The 17,090-nt window shown below is 39.1% G+C and overlaps 1 protein-coding gene across 1 annotated transcript in view; it reads right to left on the reverse strand.

Moving 5' to 3' along the window:
* Positions 1-1,155: 1,155 nt before the first annotated feature.
* Rad23b (RAD23 homolog B, nucleotide excision repair protein) overlaps positions 1,156-17,090 on the reverse strand; it is a 40,962-nt gene continuing 25,027 nt past the window's right edge. The window contains exons 5-10 of the mRNA XM_057791037.1: positions 12,170-12,225; positions 9,209-9,336; positions 7,839-7,974; positions 6,704-6,831; positions 6,142-6,345; positions 1,156-1,382 (exon numbers count right to left, since the gene is read on the reverse strand). Coding sequence (XP_057647020.1) covers positions 1,269-1,382; positions 6,142-6,345; positions 6,704-6,831; positions 7,839-7,974; positions 9,209-9,336; positions 12,170-12,225 — 766 coding nt within the window. The 3' untranslated portion in view covers positions 1,156-1,268. The remainder of the gene's footprint in view (positions 1,383-6,141; positions 6,346-6,703; positions 6,832-7,838; positions 7,975-9,208; positions 9,337-12,169; positions 12,226-17,090) is intronic.

Genomic DNA, 17,090 nt, shown 5'->3' on the forward strand with positions numbered 1-17,090 from the left:
TAAAGGCGGGGTTTCCAAAGAAAATCAGAGATGAGCAAATTCCAAATAAAAGTCAACACTGTGATTGAGATTTTTCTTTTAATATGCCACGAGATATCTTGATTGTATATTTTCCAAAGTTCTTTCCAGCCATATTTCCCAATCATACAAAAGTTTTCGCCCATCTTTAAATGCAGTAAACTTTTCAAAATGCTGGATTATAGCCCCACCCACCTCCTCTCTTTGAAAGCAATGAATACTAATAGATTTAATGGTAATACATTCTTATCTAATAAAGACATCCACAAGTATCAGAAGCCCAATTTTGAAAGATTTGTTAATTTTGAACTGATTCAGCATTTTGTGGCTTTTTTTTTCCAAAGGCAGCAGTTTGACTCATGACCTGCTGATCATTGCTACTGAGGAAAGGGAAGGGGAAAGGGACTGAATGATGCATTTCTTCATTGGCCCCAAAAGTGCTAATTTCACAAAGGGATACATCAAAAGCAAACATGCAATGGTTGTTTTAAATTTTTTACTGCAATACAACAATGAAGTAAACAGTAATTAGACACCTACCAATCTCCCCCAAACAAATAAAGAATGTAAACAGGAAAATAACTCTGCCTATATGTGTACAGCTTCTCAAATCATGTCAGAGGGTCTCACATTCAATAATCAGGAAATTTTAAAATAGCAGTAATTATTTTCATTTTAAGAAAAAGTCCCCCTCTACCCTCCCTACCCTAAGTACTGAACATGAAGAATGGGCTTCCTTTCGCATCAATTTCATATTTGTGTGAAGCAGCAACAATGACCATCAATAATTTGGCATTTCTGTTTACAGATGCTCCAATTTTGTTTCCAATTTCAAAAAGCCATTATCCAGTGTTGCCATAAAACAGACTATAGATTCTAGGTAGCAAAGATTCAGAAACCAATGTTAAGTCAAAGAAAAGAGAAAGCAGGGCATCACACTAAATTTCTGGATCTAATACACTAGAATGAAACCCAGAAAATGTTACCTACTGTTTACAAGAATAAAGACCTGCAAAGGCGGATGTTTGGTTGTCTAGTATTTTACATTGTGTGGATCTGCAGCATCTGCTAACTGAAGCAGACATGCATGGTATGTATCCCTGCCCTGTGTCCTAGCTCCCTCCCTCCCACCCCCACCAACCTACTACCGTATACCAAATATTGTGGATATGAGCCCAAGTCACCCCAGACAATCCAGTGAACAAAGTTAGTGTAATGCACTGGTGTGAGTGAGATACAAAAGAGTCCCTTCAATCTTCGTCAAAGTTCTGCTGTAGAAGAAAGTTGGCAGCCAAATTCTCATTCTTCTCACAAGCAAAATATGCTTGAATCACAAGTCCTTCAGGAAATCCTAGTGCCTTTAACTGGAAGAAAAGAAAGCAATTAAACATACAACTCATCGATTATGGTATGTCTAGTTTGCTTTCTATACTAGGACTGTAGCATTGCCACTGAACACCTCAAACAAACAGTACCACAGAAAATGCCCCTGAAAAATGCACAAGTTCAGCCCCATTTGAGTCTAGATCATTGCTCAACACTCAGAGGGTGCAGAGAACATTTAATAATGCCTAAAGAAATTTACACATGGTTCCAAATTCATGAGATTAAATCAACAGGCACAATTATGTTAAACACCTGCTGATACCCACACTTAAAAACCAGTAAGTAAGTAAATGAGCATGTAGAAATCTGGGCTCAAACGGCTTTAGTAAAGGAAGGGTTGAGAGAGGGAAAGCACATGAAAAGACCTTAACTTGCACATCAACTTTTTGTAAAAATGAATACTTCATTTCTTAACATAGCCTGTATCTTTAAACACTTTATATTAGAAAGGGGGTGACCAACTACAGTACCATTGCACAATGTATTCTGTAATAAAGACTGTGTTCCCTATTCGTATGTACTTAAATTTGTAGCATTTCTGAAAAACTAATAAGCTATTTAGTCTACACTCTTATTATTAAAATTACCTGAGACCCAACACTCAAACACTCAAGTCAAATAACAGCTTACTTTTCTACATACGATTATTACTTCTTAGTCGGATGAATACCTTCCCTAACCATCAACAACTTTCTAATACACAGTACTTAAAAGATAATTATTAGAGACAAAAAAACCCCAAAAAACAAAACAAAAACAATCAATCAACAAAACAATCAAAGTCGAAAAAACTAAAAACATGAATGTGGTTTTTGTTTTTTTTAATCACTGCTTGGTCCATTAGCTCTAACTTCTTTTAATTAATATTTTTATTTTTTTATTATAAAAATAAATACAATGGTGGCGCATGCCTTTAATCCCAGCACTCGGGAGGCAGAGGCAGAGGCAGGCAGATCTCTGTGAGTTTGAGACCAGCCTGGCCTACAGAGCTAGTTCCAGGACAGGCTCCAAAGCCACAGAGAAACCCTGTCTCGAAAAATCAAATAAATAAATAAGTAAGTAAGTAAGTAAGTAAATAAATAAATAAATAAATACCAATCCAAATTTCCACTCCCTCCACACACCCTTCCACATGAACGTGTTTTCTAAGTTGTGTCCAAACTAAAACAAGGTTAGTTGAAGTAACAGATCAAGAGATGGGACAATCCAACTACATTCTTCCATGAGACATAAACTTAATTGTTACCACAGAAGAGGGATGTTTTTATGACTTAAGAGGGGACCAAGAAGACATGATAAACATGTAGCAAGAAGCCAAAAATATATAAAACAAAAAAAGTATCACTGGAGAGAGAAATCAGCATTTCAGCTATATCTAGAGACTCCAATGCCACCAGTACCAGCAACAAAAGATACAATCAGAAAGAGGACCAACAAGAAAATCAAAGGAATTAGCCAACACTATAAGGCAACTAGCCTTGACAGCTGGAAAATGTTTAACAAAAGCATATTACAATCTCAAATATGTACAGGATATGTTTCAGGAAAGACGGCCCTAAAACAAGACTTTGTAAGTTTAAAGACCAGAAGTTATGCAAACTCATTTCTGAGACTGTGATGGGACGGTGCTTAGAAGTGCGTAGGCCTGGAGCTATACACAATTCATATTAAGACAGGCCCTGCAGGGGGTAGGATTCAGTCCTCAGGAATATGTGAGGCTCTGGGTTCAATCCCAAGTGCCACCCATCAAGAGTGTGTGCATGTAAGTGGGAAGGGTCGTTTACTGATCTAAATGCCTACTTTAACAAATTAAGAGACTAAAACCAACCCAAAGCAATTTTTGAAGGGGAAGGGTTAGTGAGGACTCCTACTTTTACTTAAATTTTAGTTAGAGAGCTTGAGACTCTCGTGGAACTCCACCCAGCATCAGTCCTAGGTGGTAGCCTCGCTGGGGAACTGTTCCTCTGGCTCTTTTATTCACTCATAATGTTCCCTGTAGGTAATGAGCACAATGGTGGTTGGGGGCTGGATCTGGGCCTGGTGGAGCCTTCCTGAGCCTATAAAAATATGAGCTGAAGAACAGGAATACAGAAAAAAGGCAGTGCCCCATCCTTGTGAACACCTTGAACTGTGGTTTAATGGTTGTATACTCAAAGGTTTCATAAGATAACCTGTGATATATATTTTAGCAGATATTTTATGGAAAAGAGAAAGTGCTATTTTTTGATTGACTGAAATTAAGTTCTATATAGCCTGGATATATAAACAAAAATCTAATGTTTTGCTACCTTAAAAGCAAAACAAAAAAACTAACTCAAAGTCAACCAGCAGGGAAATAATAAAGACTAGAAAGAAATGCAAGAGATTTAATATTAAAAACAAAACAACAAAAACAGTAGCTTTAAAAAAAACTGAAAGAAGGGAGCTGGGAGGAGTAAGAGAAGGGGAAAATGTGGTCTGGATGTATCAGAGAATATTTTCAATAAAAAGCACTGAAAAATCAGTAACTGACAAATTAAAATGGTCAGGAAAAAAATTGAAGATTCAAATTGCTAAAGTAAGGGATAAAATTCAGCAAACATTACTGCCTTTTCGACAATAAAAACTACACAAAATGAAATATGTAAGCACAGAAACTCCCAAGGAACATGAAGGATGAGTGGTGACTAAGTCTATCAGCTCTTCAAATAATCAAGACCAATTTTTAAATTCTTTCCAAAAACACCCTCCACTCATTCTGTGGAGTCACAATTCCCCACAATACAAGACACCTATCACCAGGAAACTATGAAGCAGCAGCTGTTTTGAATATAGCCCTAAAAACACTCAACTGAACCCCAGAAGACTGAATCAAACAACATCATCTAATGGTTAGTGAGATTTGTTCCAAGAATGTAATGTTGACTCAATATACACAATAAAGTACTTCTTAGAAGATGATCACATGACAAACTGAGAAAAGCAACAAATGTATACCACCTGTTATGAAAAAAGCTCAACAACTTGACACCACAGAGGAACACCTTCCTTAACCAGAAAATGCCACGGAAACAAACAAATGAATTCAGCAAGATTTTAGGAATCTAAGATCAACACACAAAACTGTTCTTTGTAATTACAAATATTCTTTGTAATGTTTATTTTATTTTTAAAAATGAACATTTTAAAAATAAAAAGAGTAATTCCCAATAGCATAAAGAATAGATATTAGGAATAAACTCAAAAGTAGTACAATATTTTTAACTTACATCACTGAATTGCCTTAGTAAGAATTAAGTTGTTTTGTCCTCTTTGTTTCGAGATGATCATACTACATAGTCTAGGCTTCCAATTGCACCTCCTAGGAGCTGGGATCACAAGCTGCTCATCACACCCACAGACTTAAGATCGTGAACAACAGCCTCAGTGGGCTCAATGGTGCATGCTGCACTCCCAGCACTTGCAAATGCAGACAGAAGAATCATGACTTCAAGTTCACCCTCATCTATATATCAAGTTGAAAGCCAGCACAGGATTTGAGGCAAGACTGCCTCAAATGACAACCCCTCCACCCCCCAAAAAAAATCAAAGAGAAAAAAAAAGATACAGGACATTTCTCAAATGCATCTCCTGGCTGAACATAATAAAGGCTCTAAACTCAGCCATCTTTAAAAGTTTCACCCCTAGAAACTGGACAAGCTGATCCTGAGATTTACACAGGATGAGATCTGGAACATCCACAACAATTTTAGAAATAAAATTGGAGCACTCAACATCTGATTTCATATTTTCTTAGAAACCTGAAGTAAAGGCAGCGAGGAGTGAGGTACTGGCCTCAATGGCATGTGAATAAACATGGACCAAAACATTAAAACTAAGTTCAAAAAATAACCCTGACACATCCATGGACCACTGATTTTTTACAGAAACACATAACTTCAAAGTCTTTTCTGCAAATGATGTTGGGATACATGGATATTCACATGCAATCTCACTCATATTCATTAATAAAAGAACACAAAATAGATCACAGACCTACACATAAGAGCAATCTGTGAATTCTTTCTAAAAATTAGCACGCCTTACTTTGACTTGGATTAAACAATGCTTATCTACAATGCAGAAATGAGAAACCAATTTAAGCCTAGACTCAAAAGAAAATGAAAGCCAGGCATGGTGGAGCACCACACCTTTAATCTCAACACTGAAAGGAGAGGCAGAGATCGCAGATCTCTGACCATGTAAGTGTAGAGTTCCATCTGAGTTCCAGCTCAAAATACTTTGTAGCAATAAATGGGCAAGTATGGTACTTTCCTGTCTACAAATGTAAGAATGAGAGCTAGGTTTATTGATCACAGTTTAACAAAATCTAGGTTACTGCATTGCTCAGACCTGCACTGGGCCACTGTTGAGGACAGATAGTTAAAATAGGTAGTGCCTGATGCTTACTGTATACCACTCTTGCATAATTCACATAGATATTTATTTAACATTTTAGGGACAGTAGTGAAGTAAAATTTGAAATTATTTTGAATTAGGTATAGTGCTTTAATATTCTTGTGTTTTACACCAATGAGAACTGTAATCCATTAATATGTATATCTGATTTATACAAGAAGGCCCTTTGCTGTAGAGGAGGAGGGCACAAACAGAAATGTTTCTGGTGTACAGAAATGCTGCAGCTGCATCCCAGCAGGAGCCACCAGCCCAGGTGCTAGGGTAACCAAGGAACTCAAATCTACTTTGACTTCAACTCACCCGTTCTATAGCTTCTTTTTCCTGAGGTGTTACTTGAATGTAGTTCATGTGCCCACTTCCAGCATCTGCGATTCCTCCGCTGCCACCTCCACCGCCACCTCCGCCTCCTCCGCCTCCGCCACCTCCTCCTCCACCTTGACCACCTGCATCCTGAACCGGTTCATTTAGCATCTGGATAAAGTGTTCCTGGTGTTGGCTAATTTGCTGTAGTGATTTGAAAAACACAAGCAAAAACACACCATCAACAAACCAATCCTAACTGTCTTCAGGAAAAAAGACAACTCTAAATAAGAACAGAAAAGGCTCAGCAAGCATTGTGATTTACTGAGGCCGAGGCAGAACAATCACTGAATCTTAGGCTTGCCTGAATCCAGTAACAAATTGAAATTAGGGCCAGTCCTTTCAAGTCAAAAAGGAAAAAAAAGAAAAGGAAAATGATTTTTTTACATTATCATTAAAGAAACAAATAGTTCTGAGAGGAAAATGGAGAGAATGCAAATTCTGTAGTATAAAAACAACACAACACTACAACTCTATTTTCCAAATTAACAAGGATCATCACCTGCAGCAACTGAGGGTTCTCTCGACCTATCTGCTGTAGCAAAGCTGGAAGCAGGGAAGGATTCTGCTGGATAATTTGTCGCATCTGTTGAAACTGAGGTTGATTCCTTAAAAATTCAAGGGGGTGACCTGAAATACATTTTAAAATAAAAGTGGTAAATACATAACAAAGAGGGAGGGAAACCATACCTTCAGACAGAAAATACTTCAAATGAAAATGACTTGAGTTCTCAGGTGCAGCAGAAAAAATAAGTCACAAACTCTCTAAACCCCCTTTGCTCTGCTGAAAGTTTTACTACTAGCAAAAGGACAGAACACTAAGAAGCAAATTCACTCACAATGCCCTGTGAACCATTACAGAGAATACAAGAAACTGGTGTCCTGCATCAAATGGTAATCATGTTATTGTGATTGCTCATTTTATATATATATATATATATATATATATATATATATATATATATATATATATACACACACATATATACACATATATACACACACACATAACATATATGTGTATTATTCCTATTTATGTGTCATATTACAGTGAGACTCGAGACTAAGCTACCTAGCAGGTGATGAATAGAAATACTAAAATCTAAGCCAGAGGCTGTGCCTCCTCTTTTCACTATATAACATAGAGTCCTGACTGACTGCCAAAATAAGAGCAAAAAACACACAGCCTTTCCAAAATTAGCAGTCCAATCACCAAGATTTTTGTAGCTTTGAAACTGTACAGTCTTTTTCCCGCTTGAGACAGGGATTCTCTTGTACCCTGGGGCTCTCTGGGAACTCCGCTGTGTAGACTAGGTTCCCCTCAAACCCGGAGATCTGCTTGCCTCTGCCTCCCAGTGCTAGGATTAAAAAGCACACACCACCACACCCTGCCTGCATCTTATGCATTTTTATGAAGTGAGCCTTCCATTCTGAATGAGCACTAAACTCAAACTGTGAAGAACCAACTAGTGAAGTAAGCTCTGACAACACAGCAACACCAGTGTGCACTACCACACACATGGTTGAATCTCTCTTCTGTGAGTGAGGACACGACTTAAGACATATCCAAACACCACTGAAGCGCTTCAGATCAAACAATCTTATACTCAAGATCGCTTGCTAGAGACAGTCACTACCTCCAGCACTAGTTGCTGTCGTTGCCGTTGTGGTCGCTGCAGCTGCTGCCACTGCTGGAGACTGAGGAGTTCCAGTACTCACTGCTTGGGGAGGAGGGTCAACCACAGCCTGACTTTCTCTATCTCCTGGGATTCCCTGCAACAAAATTTCCAAGCTTTCAGACATCTCACACACAGGCTAAATATTGTACACAGTAAAACATTTATGGTTTATTGAGCATCATTGTCTACATGTAAAATAACATCTATGACATCAAACATAAAAGGTTATTAATCTTAGATGGTTGATACTTGGTAGACCTCAGTGCTGTATGCATGTACTGTATGTAAGGCAGCATAGTTCAACAGGATTTTCTACAGAAACAGACGCACTGTTCAGGAACAACCACAATCCACGTCCAATTAAACTCTAAGAATACTAATAACTAGGCATTCCCTCTGTATGGGGGTCCCAGACGACTTTCCTGAGTCGTCACTCAGCGACACAACATTAGAACATTTAGGGTAAGAGGGTGACAGCTCTGAAGTGACTCCCGGTGGTAGAAGCGTCTGACAAATGAATACCAGGCATCTCTGGCCAAGGAAAACTGTCTCCTCTACTGACTCATGTTTCTAAGCCCAGCATCATCTAGGAAGTGCCTCATATAAAATTTCAAAATTGACAAAATAGGTATAAAATAAATTTCAATAGTTTAAATTTCAAATGATGCTTTTTGTATGTTTCAAGCACTTGGTTTTTTTTTAAATTATTACAGCTTAAAAGTACAGAGTTTTTATTTTGATGAACAAGATTAAACAAATAGCAGTTATAGCTATTTAAAAATCCATCAGTCTTAGACTTTATCAAGTGGTGTTAAGTCCATTTCCTATTACACACAAGGCAAACCCACTTTAGGAAAGACAGGCAGTGAGCAGTGGCTAACGGTGCACCTGCACTACAGGTCCGGCCAGCTCCTGATGGGGAGTCACTGAAGGCTAAGACTATTGGCAGGTCCAGGGTCCAGAATTTCCATCAAATTGTCAAACAGAAATGGTAATGGTTCTTTTGCACTAAATATTTCATAACAGATTATGTGAGTAACTAAAATCTACTAAGATGTCAGCCTACTCTCTAATAGAAAGACACCCTCTCCAGAGCTCACAGGTGTGGAAGGCACCACCCAGAGAGCCACTTCATAACTCACCGCCATGGCATTTTCTAATGAAAATCACCTCAGAATCTTTTCAAAGGTTACATTTTATCAACACAAAATGTTAACAGCAAGCTATCTAACATATAATATTTGCTACTAAATTGCTAACTCATCTTTTAAAATCTTAATTTCTTTAGAGTTTGATATTAAAGAGAAAAAGTGAAATACACTTCTCACCATTAGAAGATATTCCACAGCTCTGTCGGGGTTGTTGAAACTGGCTCTCAGGGCCGCAATTACTTGCTCTCGTTCGTAGCCCATTGACATGATCTCAGTTATCATATTCTCGTAAGATTGACCTGTCACTAAACAGGTGTGTGGGGGACAAGGAAAAAGTACACGAACATTCAAAAAACATTCTCTCCACACTTCTTAACTGTATGATGTCTATAATGTTTCATATACTACTGTGTTGAGCAAAGACAACAGAATGAAAGTCAACAAGTAGTCAGATGCCCTCCCATAAAAAATGTCCGTGCTCTAATCCCCAAAACCTACAAAATACATAGATTATGTGACAAAGGGAAGTGTCTTTCCAGCAGATGGGCCTGATGTCATCAACAAGAGAGACAGAAAGGTAAGAGACAATGAAGACAAAACAGAATGAGAGCTCTGTTGTTGCCTTTGCAGGTGAAGAACCGGTTTGCAAGCTTTTAGAATCTGGAAGTGATAAGGAACTAGATTCTCCCAGTCTCAAAAAAAAAAAAAATTATTGACTTCTTGATATCAGTCAGAAAAAGCAGTGTCAAAAATTCTAACCTACAAAAATGGTCAGAAAACTAATTGTTTCATACCACTAAGTTTGTGGTAACTTACAAGAGCAACAGAAAATTAGGTGGTTTTATAAGCACAGTAGAAATATCAGCTACAAATACAAGGAAGAATTCACAGGTCAGAGAAGGCAACCTGCCCAAGACAAAAAGCAAATGGGTTGTTCTTGTAATCTTACCATTTGAAAGGCTGCTCTGAGTTTAAGGTCAGTCTTATCTACAGAAGTTCAATGGCAGTATGGGGCATAAAGACAAGTTCTAGCTCACAAAAACCAAGAAACAAGTCATTTTTTGCATATATTTCAAACAATCAAGTCTGGTGTGTTAAGATTGGCTTTTATTTTTTTCTTTTGACACTTTGTATTTTCAAACTGATGGGGAATAAGTTAGCAAGATACAATTTCACACCCAAGGATGGAATTACTTGTATTGTAAGTGAGTCACTGGGCACAGGCAATCTCCAATCTTCCCAGGTGGATGTTATCTTGCATAGAAGAAAGCTACACCCCCTCAATTCACCTCTATTAAAACTATCTTCTTTTCCATTTATGTTCTGGGTACCACTGCCTTTCTTACCACCTCAGAATTCTTCACCCCCAACTCTGCCCTCTAGTTTAAATGACCAGCAGCCATATGCCACCAGTAAACAACAGCAAGCACACTGGTGCAAACGAGTGAGGGTACAAAGACTTTTGTAGAGGCTGTAGATTTCCTGTTTGGAGTTTAAATAAACAAGTCTGCAAATTCAGAGGAAGATGAGTAGCACAATTACAGTGGGGAATCCCTACAGCACACACGGGGTATTTAGCCATTCCCATAGTCTAAATGTTTAACTGTGGCCTGAAGCAGAACCACAGAAAACACATAATTATGGAGTCGGGAATAATGAGACTTTACTAGAGTGCCTGAGAAAAATGGTTAAAGATACAGACCAGGAAGAGGTATAACAAAAGCCAAATGGAAAGCTAACGAAGTGGGGACTCGACAGAGCAAAGACTGCAGAGCAAAGAGATTCTGGAATTACAAAGCTGAGAATGATCTAGGTGACATAAAGACATAAATATAAGGGTGCTAGCATTCCTATATGTTGGCTTCTTGACCAAGCCATAATTTGTTCTGCTTCCTACACCCTGAAACATGAGCAAAATTATGTTATGTCTCTCCTTAAAATGTGTGTAAGTAAAATCAACACCACCACCAGAAACTTAGACATAGCAGTATCAGCAGCAAAAGGCATAATTTACTTGGCTCCTGCTCAATAGCACCAAAACACTCTATTGTGGCAACACTGGTAACAGCCAGAATCTCCAATAAACTTAGACACAAGTGCCAAGTGGCTCTGGCTCTGAAGCTACAAAACGGTTATGCATTCTCTATGTAATCCTCTTCTCCAGTTCTCCCCAAACCTTTGTAACAATTCTCTACAACTTACAGCTTTCCATATATGAAATAGTATGCCTTCAGTCTCACGAAGGGATACTTACTGATAGTATTTGGAGGCAGTTTTGTCCTAGGATGGTCAAAAGATGAAATTCTGAATATGGTACCCCCAGGAAATCTCAGTTTGACTATTTAAAACATCTACATTTTTTTTTCTTGTCACTAAATACAACAAGAATTCCAAGGAGTTAAAGCCCAACTAGCTCAGAACCAACTTGTAATCCCAAGGGTTGTCAGTGCTGTCGAAATGGAGCAGCAGCTGCTGCAGCTGCTAAGGAGCCAGAAGCCAGTCACACAGGGGAGTGCACCTATGCCAGCCCTCCATGTACACAGGAACAGGGATGCCAGCCAATAAACATAAAAACATGAACTGTATCAGAGGTTTAATATAGGAAGAAAAAATGCTGACAGATTAGAGATGAAGGGAAAGGGGAAGACTTTATTAAATAGTCAAATCAAAGGTTGGGGTAAGAAGGCCCTTTTGCTATTTGCCCATGTAAGTAACAGGATGCAGCCAGAAATCCAGAAAACCAGCACACTGGGTGAAAGCTGGAGGTGAACAAACAAATGTGAAGCACATAAAAGAAAACCAGCAATGGAGAAACCCTGTCTCGAAAAATAAAAAAATAATAAAAAAAAAGAAACCAGCAAACCCTTCCAAAGGCACTTACTTTGCAATAAGCCTATATACACAGACCAAACTTGTTAAGACCACATACATAGAAAATTCATAATGGGAAAATAATTAGCTTCAAAGGAGTGTACTTAACTGCAAGAGGAGATTTTAAAGAATTTAATATGGAAACCAAAGTCTCTAGTACTATGATCTAAATAAGTCATGTGTAAGTGACCATGAAGCTGATTACAGTGTGATCCTGAAGGTGAAACTGCACTGTCTGATGACTTCTTTTGTAAGTTAGACACTCACCAAGGGCACTTGTTGCATCTTCAAAAAGATTTGACCGGGAAGAATCTCCTGGTGTACTGTAAAGGGTTTTTAGAAAAATCACATTTCAAAAAGTATGCAAAATCCACTTAAATTATTATAGCAACTAATTTCTAAAGAATTCTTTATTAACGCCTACAGGTAAGTCAGTCTCTTAGAGATTATACCCAAAGCTTTACCTGTAGGATTTATGGTTAAGGTAAGACTACTTCTGAGACTCTGTCATTCTAATTAACATTAAAAAGATATAAAACAATGCCTTTAAAGAAAGTGTGCTCTAAGAAGTATGAGAATAACCCAGAAATCAAGTCACAGCAGAAGAAATACCAAAAGCAGTACATGATAAAAGTAGCCACCTGTAGAAACCAAATGAGGCTGGCGAGTCTTTTACAGTGAGGTTCTCTGAGTAAATTTCCAACAACGATAGGGAAAGAAAGCATACAAGTTAAGGAATATAGCATACACAAAGGAAGAAAATGGGAGGTGAGGTGCAGCTCTTTCTAACCTAAAGGAAACCAACTGTAAAGGTATAAGGTCCTGGGTTAACTCCGAGCAATGCACGCACATGTGCATCCCTATGTTTCCGCTTTGTTGGGAAATCAGAATTAAGTTAAAATAAAAAGCTGAAATATAAGACTATAAAACACCACAGAGATTCTGACAGTGGACACACAAAATCATGTATGCGAAGTAGAGGTGAAGCCATCTAGCGGAATCTAGAGGAATGAAGACAGAAAATGGGAGGAGCAATGAAAGGGGGTGGAGTTATAGGACAGACTTGCCTAGTATACAATATATACTTATGAATACTAATTAACAAAGCAATTACAATTTTTACTTTATTTTAGTGTAGGTGTGCATCCCTCAGTGTATGCAAGCATGTGCACATGTGAAGTGCCTTAGAGGTCAGAAGAAGAATTAGATCCGGACCTGGGGTTACAGACAATTGTGAGTCACCATTATGCATGCTGGGAACTGAACCCCAGATCTTCTGCAAGAGCAACTAGTGCTCCTAACAGCTAAGCCACCTCTCCAGGTGTGACAGCAGTAGTAAATTATTACACGCGCTCCATATATTTATACTGCATTCCAATTTTAGCTTTTTTTTTTTTTGGTTTTTTCGAGACAGGGTTTCTCTGTAGCTTTGGTGCCTGTCCCGGAACTAGCTCTTGTAGACCAGGTTGGCCTAGAATTCACAGAGATTCACCTGCCTCTGCCTCCCGAGTGCTGGGATTAAAGGCGTGCGCCACCACCGCCTGGCTAAATTACATTTCTTAAATGGACTTGTGTACAAATGTGTATCTGTGTGAGCAGATATGGATAAACAGAGATCAAGAACTATTTTCTTCTGTTTTCTACCCTGTTTAAGAACCTCTCTGTGAGCTGGGCGATGGTGGCCTATGCCTTTAATCCCAGCACTCGGGAGGCAGAGGCAGGCGGATCTCTGTAAGTTCGAGGCCAGCCTGGTCTACAAGAGCTAGTTCCAGGACAGGCTCCAATGCTAGATAAAAAGACTGTCTTTAAAAAAAAAAAAAAAAAAAATCAAAAGCAAAACATTATTTTGCCCTTGTCCTTCACTAGTTTCTAACTTTAAAATACTAAAAATATTTAATATTAAAATGTTAAAAATAAATCCCTTTAAGCATTTAAAACTGTAGTGTACTTTAAACACCATTCCTCATTCTTGATTTTCTCACTTCTCCTTCCTAAACCAGAGACAATCACTCATCACTGAGTGTATTAGAACATCATCATATTTTTTTCTATACACTAAAAGGCACGTCCAGACACCAGAGATGGCTCAGAGGGCAGTTATTTGCCTGTCAAGCTGGAGGACCTGAGTCTGATCCTTGCATACCACGTGATACAAGGAGAGAAACCGTCCATAAGCTATACTCAACCTCCACACGCATGTCATGGATGTGCATGTCCGCACACAGACACTTCTTATGTTGTCCTACAGCCTCTGTCACATAGTGGAAAAGTCCTGACTGGGTGTGGCAGAACACTGCTGTAGTTTCAGCACTCAGTAGTAGGCCTGCTCCAAGTTCAACGACGACAGTATGGTAAAACAGATTTCAGGTTGACTCAAATGTGTCGTTAAACAATGAACTCACAAAGCATAAGTGCAGTTTCTTTCTTTCCTTCCTTCTGAGATTTAACGTATTTTGTCTGGTGCCTGCAGAGGCCAGAAGAGGGAGTCAAATCCCCTGAGTAAACAGATGGTTGTGAGCCACCATATGGGAATGGGAAGTGAAAACAGGTCCCACGTAACATCTCTCCAGCCCACAAGTGCAGTTTCTTTATGACAATCATCAACAGCATCCTCTGCACTGTTCACAGGTAGTTTATCAAGAACAAAACTGACATGAAAAAACAAATTATAGTGATGGAGAAGCCTTCAGTGTACCTCCTGACACCTATTCGCTGAGTTCTGTGATTTAAAGGACACATTTATCTTGCCTTCTGACCTTCTGTCATTCTCTCCGAAGTTACACTATTTTGAGAAAAAAAGAACAGCCAAGTGTGCACTTCAGTGATGTAGAGAAGAGCGTGGCCCCTGCACAATGACATGCAGATCCGTGAGTGCTCCGTATTTTAAAAGAGAGATAAGCAACTAGTATAAGTCCAACTAAGAAGTCTGCAGTTAGCCAGAGTGACACACACCTTCAGTACACTCAAGAGGTAGAGGCATGTGCATCTTTGAGTTTAAGACCAGCCTAGTCTACAAAGTGAGTTTCAAGATAGCTAGAGCTACACAGAGAGACTCCATCTCAAAAAACCCAAACAGATGAAGTCTGCTTTCCTACATCACTAGCCATCCTTTTCTAACTTATTGACTCTCTGGAGACCTAAAATGTTAATTTAAAATTTTTATTCCCTAGCAATTTCATGTGTGTGTGTATTCACTGTATCATGACCATATCCACTCATCTGCTGCTATTTCACACAATCACATACAATATGTAGTTAATGTTTCTTGATTATATCCACTCAACTCTCTGCTATTACCTGTCCCTCAACTCTCCCCCACCCACCTTCACGTCCCTGCTAAATTCCTTTCCCACAGACAGACTTCGACACAACGGTTTAAGCTGATTCTGGTGATCTTCCACTGTGTAAGAGCAGAATGCATTCTAGATGTACATGGGGTAGAAAGGGTTTAAGTTAGACAATGGTGTCAAAGATGCTGGGTGGGGGCTCAGTGTTCTAGGTTAACATAAGAAAGTTTTGTTCTATTTCTTAGTAATGGGCAGGAGATTCTACACTCTCCCAAAACACAGCTGACTGTATGAGACATGGTGTCACAAGATATTGATTACACTGTGTAAAGATACGTTACTGTGACTGGCTAAAAACAAAAGCTGAACAGCCAATAGCTAGGCAGGAAGTATAAGCAGGACTTCAGGAGAGGAAGGAAGAAAGAAATGGAGAGGTGCAAGCCGGGCGATGGTGGCGCACGCCTTTAATCCCAGCACTCTGGAGGCAGAGGCAGGCAGATCTCTGTGAGTTCGAGACCAGCCTGGTCTACAAGAGCTAGTTCCAGGACAGGCTCCAAAGCCACAGAGAAACCCTGTCTCGAAAAACCAAAAAAAAAAAGAAAAAAAAAAAAAAGGAGAGGTGCTAGGAGACACAGAGAGGAAACAGGAGCTGCAAGAAAGAAGAGAGGTAATGCTACATGGCAGGACATGGATTAATAGAAATGGGTTCATTTAAGTTATAAGAATTGGTTTTTTCGAGACAGGGTTTCTCTGTGGCTTTGGAGCCTGTCCTGGAATTGGTTGAACAAGTCTAAGCTACAGGCCAAATTTTCATAATTAGAAGTCTTTGTGTCATTATTTGAGAGCTGGCTGGCAAGACAGAAAAGAATCATCACAACATGGAAGCCACATTTAGGGGCAAAACGCTAAAACAAAGTGTCGGGGTCCAGTGGCAGCCAGGACCATAAACTATTTCTCTGGACCAGTCCCCAACATAAACTATTTTCTCTTGACTGGCGTGGAGGCGCAGGAAAAGACACAACTCACATGTATTGCTAGCTGTAACATAGGCTAAATTAGCACTTCTTTTCAGGCATCCTCCAAATTAGAGAAGGAGCAGAGCAACACCCTGACCTTTTGTCAGGCTAGCGACAGCCTGTCTGGAAGGCTATGTGACCACTTCAGGTACTAACTATGGCTTGATAGCCTGGCTGCCACACCACCTTTTTGTTCATTACTTCCATGCTATATATTCACTTGCCTGCCTATTGGTCCCTTAAACAGTCTCAATCACCAGAGCCACTGTTAAGGTGCCACAGTATAGTGTTCATGAAACCTTTACTTAAAAAACCTTTATTTTAATAATGCCCTCCAAATGTAATAGTAGTGATGCTAAGGAATGAAATATGCTGGAGAAGCTTTCTTTAGTGGCTGAATGAAAGCTCTCAACTTAACTGGGGGTGGAGGGGTATACACTAGCTAATCTACAGGACCATCATACATTTTAAGACAGTATACTTCAAAGACTTATTTTTGGAGACAGGTCTCTCTATGTAACCCTGGCTGTTCTGAAACTCACTATGCAGACCAGGCTGGTCCCAAACTTAGAGATTCACCTGCCTCTGCCTCCCAAGTGCTGGGATTAAAGGCATGCCAACTACACCTAGTTCAAAAAACATTTTTCTTTCAGACATAATCTTGCTATGAAAGCCCATTTTGCCTCTGAACTTGCAATTTTTCTGCTTCGGCCTCTGAAGTGCTCAGATTAGCCATGACCACAACAGCTGGTTCACATCCTAATTTCATTAGTAATTAATCTCTTAATATGCCTAATTTATAGATTAAACTTTACCAAGGGCATGTTTGTATACGGGGCAAACCTGCATATACTGCCAGAAACCCTACAGATGTTTTCCATGCTT

This window comes from Chionomys nivalis, chromosome 16, assembly GCF_950005125.1.
Source record: "Chionomys nivalis chromosome 16, mChiNiv1.1, whole genome shotgun sequence".
Taxonomy (NCBI): Eukaryota; Metazoa; Chordata; class Mammalia; order Rodentia; family Cricetidae; genus Chionomys; species Chionomys nivalis.